The 6000-nt window shown below is 37.4% G+C and overlaps 1 protein-coding gene across 3 annotated transcripts in view; it reads right to left on the bottom strand.

The window, feature by feature from the left end:
• Window positions 1-232: 232 nt before the first annotated feature.
• The window catches only part of kcnh2b (potassium voltage-gated channel, subfamily H (eag-related), member 2b), a 194868-nt gene continuing 189100 nt past the window's right edge, over window positions 233-6000 (bottom strand). For all 3 annotated transcript variants that reach the window (XM_060869670.1, XM_060869669.1, XM_060869668.1), the window contains 3 exons: window positions 4899-5088; window positions 4516-4717; window positions 233-3453 (listed from right to left, as the gene is read on the bottom strand). In XM_060869670.1, the coding sequence (XP_060725653.1) occupies window positions 3220-3453; window positions 4516-4717; window positions 4899-5088 (626 nt within the window). In that variant the 3' untranslated portion in view covers window positions 233-3219. The remainder of the gene's footprint in view (window positions 3454-4515; window positions 4718-4898; window positions 5089-6000) is intronic.

Genomic DNA, 6000 nt, shown 5'->3' with positions numbered 1-6000 from the left:
ACATATTTATCTGCATTTGTTCCTTTGCACATTTCTTCTAGTATTTGCACTTCTGGTAGATGCTAAACAGCATTTCATTGCTATGTTCCTGTACTATGCCATGACAATGAAGTTGTATGTATGTATGTATGTATGTATGTATGCATGTATCTATGCATCTATCTATCTATCTATCTATCTATCTATCTATCTATCTATCTGCTCATTTGGTCATATAAGATAAACAACAGTCTTTCATTTCAATTTCATTTGGTTTATTGAAAGAAATATGTTCATTTCTTTTATAAATTCGACCATTTATACTTCACACAGTCAGGACCTGTAACTTAGCTTTCTGGAGTGATCTGATATGGACTAAGAGACTATATTGATGCCCCTCAGTATTCTCTGGCTCTAATTCTGTAATTTATAATGTCAGAATCTCTCTACTAATATTGTTACAGCAGTTATCAATTCCACAATGTCCATTCTTCCACGAGGTGGAAGTTAATGAAATCACTCTGGCAAGTGACCTGGAAGTACAGTGCATCTGTCTACACATTCAAAATTCAACAGCGAGTCAGCTGCCTTTTGCACCTCTATCCTTTGAGTGCAGCATGCAAATAAAATGTGCACAAAGGTATTTTGTCTTGTATTATATAATCACCATCAGTGTCATTTTCATTATCATTATTATTAATATTAACATTCTTAACATAATAGTTATTTATGATAAAAAAAAAAAAATCAAACGTATATATTTTCATCTACAGTTTTTTCTTCCGCATTTCAAAGCATGCCAAGGAAATGACAGATTCTGCATAGTGCCGGCTATATGAGTGCCAAGATTTGATTCCTTTACAAGACTCTCTTATGTACAGTACATAAGAAGGAGGAAAAAAAAGCAATCCAGTGTAAATACATTACCAAAATAAATTAAAGCCAAGACTAAAAAATATATACATACCTAACAGTTGTTGGAGAAGTAGATATGTGAAAAAAAAAATCTCTAATTATTTACATCTTGCAAGTTAGGGGGATCTGTAAAGTGCACAGCAGTACACTAAACAAATAACAAACACAAGGATTTTGGTTACATAATAGAGGTGACGACGAGTGTACACTAGAACACAGTATGGTGTCACACACAATTGAAGGTTATGTTAGTATGTTGGTGATGAATGCGTTCCCATTATGAATACATTTTAAATATTGAATTCCAGGGATGTATATGCTGCATTGTCTGTATATCTAAACATTGTTAAAGAGCTTACGTTACCTGGAGAAAATCTATTGAAGGCTAGAAAACCATTTCTTGCCAAGAAAGCAAACTATCTGAAGTTGTTTTAACAGCACTCACCGTTTAAAATACATTCAGAGTTTGACACAAACTTCCACACAACATCAAGCCACATCGTTGGAGAGAAAAACCTGTGCCGACAGTCGGTGCTTTGGTTGTTTGCTAAGGTGCAGCGTTCGGAAACATGAAGATCGATTTGCACTGGAGTGGTTGCTCTAATTACATGGAGGTTAGCTATAGTTTGGAGAGGTATTCAAAAAAAATTCATGCTCGTACGAGAATAATGACTTGTTTATAGGGAATGAGTAGAAATTAGTCTTGCTGCACTTGTATCACTGTCTGTTCCATTAATAGCTATGTGCTGATTAAAAGAGAATGTGCTCTGCAATCTCCAACAAGTTATATATTAGAAAAGGGTGTAGAAGATTGTTGGTGCCAATCAGCAAATTGGATTTTGCCTCCGTTTCTAAATAATCTTTGGGAAAATTCAGGCATTATCCGGTATCTACAAAAAAAAAACCTTACGATTCAAACAGTAATAGTAATTAACCCACTCACCATAGTGCCTTTTTTGTCAGCTAGTGTTACTGTATATGGATGCTTGCCAGTAGCATGCAGCACAATAGTTCCCAGAGCAAAATGTTCTGCTACCTGAAGAATCATATGCAGCAATCTTCATCTTGATGGAGCTGATAAGCTTATTTTAAATGTGCCATACAGTGCATGTCGATTGCTGTACTGTATACAATTCAGTTCATTTTTAACTTTACCTCATATCTCACACACATACACACAAATACATAGATTTGGGTAAAGCAACTGATTTTTTTTTTTCTGCAGTCTTATCCAAAAAGAGAAATATATTAATGTGAGGTTGTGGGTTCTAGGGTTAAGTATTGCTAATAAACCAGGACGTCCCTAATAAATATAGGTATAAAACTTCCTTTTGTCGAAACTTTTAAATGATGCAAACTTGGACAAATATTTTTAACATCACCTGACATCATGCAGGGTTTAATACAAACACATATTATGCTAACTTTAGCATTGAAGCCACACTATATCCTGCAATGCACAAAAAGTTGATATGTTCTGTTATGACATGGCTTTAGACACATCCGATTTCACCCTAATGCAAATCAGCCGATCGAGTATGTGCTCACTTTCCTATATGTCTTTAACCACACACACATCAAGGGAGAAAGAGGTGGTTTGACAGGACAGACAGATCACACAAGGTGTTTCTGTTAGGCCAGCTAACACTAAAAAGTTTAGGAAGTCTTTTACTTTTTTTTTTCCTTTTTTGTTTTTTTAACTTTGGAAGCGCTGCGGACATGATATAGATAAAGATTCTGCAAAATTTCAGTGCAAGACAGGATGGCTACTTAGATTATTATTTTCATTATTATTCATCTATATTAATCCAATACTGGATAACAGTAATAAAGGGACAATTTTAAGATGGATGCTTTCCTTTGGGTGAATTCTGCTTTTAAAACAAAAGCCAAAAGGTTTGAACAACTTTCGGCACACCTTGCTCACCCGCATTGCTCTTCATGCTTATTTAATGTCAGCTTGCTAACCTTTCCACCAGTCTTGAGGACATTTACAGCACAGATTTTAAAAAGGGCCTCCATCCACATGTTGTACTTATGCTGATCACGGTCTTTAAGTCCGGTAGATTTGGACAGTCCTCCTCCAGCTCCACATACGCATGAGTCTCAACTCATCCCTCCATTCCCAACCCAAAGTCAGTGCAAAAATAGGAATGAAGGGAAAAGACCCCCCCTCAGCCCCATGTGATTCGCAAGGAATAGAAAGAGGGATTAAACGAAAAGTGAGAGAAGTAGTGAGAGAGGCAGGAAAATGAGGAGCCTCGTCCCATCTGTGTTTACTCTCTCCACTCATTGTTTCTTCGTCCTCCCTCATTCGTTCCCTCCCTAGCTCCCAGGGTCAGAGCTGTGTCTTTGCGGTGTCCTTGAGTCCAGAGGTGTTTGTGGTTCTTGGAGGGAGAAGCGCCGCTGCATGTTGGGGTCTGGAGGCTCAGCGTTGTGTTCCAGGCTAGACCCAGCCTGTGGAGGGGTGGCTCCTGGGCTAAGTAAGGGCTCCCTCATGAAGTGGAGAGACTCGCACGACTTGCCAGGGAATTCTTCAAAGTCCTGAGGGTCCAGAATCTGACAGATAGATGACAGATGTTAAACAGAAATAGGCAATTTATAGCTAATTATAAATAAAGTAAATTTATTGTCATCTCAATCATATTGACATAATGGCCACTTTATTAGTTACACATTTTTCCTTCCAATATTCACTGGCCATATATATATATATATATATATATATATGTATATATATACACTTGAAAGTTTGTGAATTCTTTAGAAATTTCTAGATTTTTCTAGATGTGTGTGTGTATATATATATATATATATATATATATATATATATATATATATATATATATATATATATATATATATACATATATACACACACACACACACACACACACACACACACACACACAGTATCTCACAGAAGTAAATACACCCCTCATATTTTATTATATCTTTTCATGTGACAACACTGAAGAAATGACACTGTGCTACAATGTAAAGTAGTGAGTGTACAGCTTGTATAACAGTGTAAAATTGCTGTTTCCTCAAAATAAATCAACACACAGCTAAACCGCTGACCACAAACGTGAATACACCCCTAAGTGAAAATGTCCAAATTGAGCCCAAAGTGGCAATTTTTTTGTGTGGCCGCCATTATTTTCTAAAAAGTTTCTATAATTTTCTAATAATTAAAAATAATTATTTGGGCCCAATCTGGACATTTTCACTTAGGGGTGTACTCACTTTTGTGGCCAGCGGTTTAGACATTAATGGCTGTGTGTTGAGTTATTTGGAGGGGACAGAAAATACAAGCTGTACACTCACTACTTTACATTTTAGCACAGTGTCATTTCTTCAGTGTTGTCACATGAAAAGATAAAAAAAATGTACAAAAATGTGAGGTGTTTTATTTACAACTTCTGTGAGATACTGTATATATATTGTACCTAATACAGAGTTACAGAGTCATTTCCAGAGTGAATACGGTCACTCTTAAAATAGGCACATATTCACATTGTAAATTCTAGAATATGGCTTGGACAAGAATTCTGCTCAACAAATACACATGCATGATACGCTACGTTATATCTTAGATTTTGTATCTGGTTAGATATACACCTGTGAGAGTGAGGATAGTCTCTCAGACTCCATAGTTGTGATAGTCTGGATGAGTGAGTCTTCAGGACCAGGGCTTGAGCCGAGGTACAGGGATACCTGGGGAGGTGAGGACACTGTGCTGTAGGCTGGAGGCACCATCGTCATCTGCCTCTGAAGCAATTGCATGATTGCACTGATGTCTGTGGACATACGGGTCTCCAGCCTTCAAAACAACATAATTAATTCATTACATAATGCAATACCTTATACAAGAAGGTTAGAAGTAGATTATGTTTTGATCAGTGATATCAAGTGATCAGGATGTCAGCTGTATTGTTATTTTAAAAGGCAAGTTCCAATGGGCATGTGGTTTTTAGAAGGAGTGGTATTTCTGTGCTTCTGACCTGTTGAGTTGTGTCTGCAGCATGTCCAGCCTGTTCTCCAGCTGACTCCGCTGCTGTCTTGAGATGCTGTGTAACGGGGTGTTGTGCTGAGGTGGTGGTGATGGGAGATTACAGCGGGGCAGCTCCTGATACTGACGACCCCGACTCTCACCCCAGAAACTAAAAATGTTGGACACACCTGAGAGTGCACCTAAGGTAGTGAACATTATGTAAAGTCAAATTCAGTAAATCGTGCATCAAAAAAACAAACAAACAAAAAAAAGAAATACTTTTTATACTTTACTTCAGGACAGAATATTTTCATGCAATGATAAAACAATGATGATGATTCATTTTCTGAAAATCTCTGTGTACATTTTTACATTTTTATTCTGTTTCTATACAGTTGTGTTCAAAATTATTCAACCCCCAATGCTGTAAATGGTTTTAGGGAATTTAGTGTACATTTGTAATTGTATTCAGAATGAAATCCTACAAGGACTTCTTAAAGAACCATATGCAACTAAAATGACATCAATTAGTTTTGTAATACAGTAGTAAATGTTTCTTTTGTGAATTCTTCATTGACATAATTATTCAACCCCTTAAAGACTACCACTCTGAAGAACAGAGGTTCAATGAAGTGTTTTCAATCAGGTATTGAAAACACCTGTGGATATCAGGGAGCAGCAATAAAGCCTAATAAGCACCAATTAGGCAGCTTTAAAATGACTGTGATACTCAGCTCCTTCTAGACATTTACTGGTGTGGTTACAAACATGGTGAGGTCAAGAGAATGGTCCAGGAAGACAAGAGAACAGGTGATTACTCTTCACAGGAAGGGCAATGGCTATAAGAAGATTGCAAAGATGTTAAACATACCAAGAGACACCATAGGAAGCATCATTCGCAAATTCAAGGCAAAGGGCACTGTTGAAACGCTACCTGGTCGTGGCAGAAAGAAGATGCTGACTTCGACTGCTGTGCGCTACCTGAAGCGTAGAGTGGAGAAAAGTCCCCGTGTGACTGCTGAGGAACTGAGAAAAGATTTGTCAGATGTGGGTACTGAAGTTTCTGCTCAGACAATACGGCGCACCCTGCGTAATGAAGGCCTCCATGCCAG

The sequence above is a fragment of the Tachysurus vachellii genome, chromosome 5 (genome assembly GCF_030014155.1).
Source record: "Tachysurus vachellii isolate PV-2020 chromosome 5, HZAU_Pvac_v1, whole genome shotgun sequence".
In the NCBI taxonomy this organism is placed as follows: domain Eukaryota; kingdom Metazoa; phylum Chordata; class Actinopteri; order Siluriformes; family Bagridae; genus Tachysurus; species Tachysurus vachellii.
Note: the sequence above shows the minus strand (reverse complement) of the source record. Positions and strands in the feature narration are given on the sequence as shown.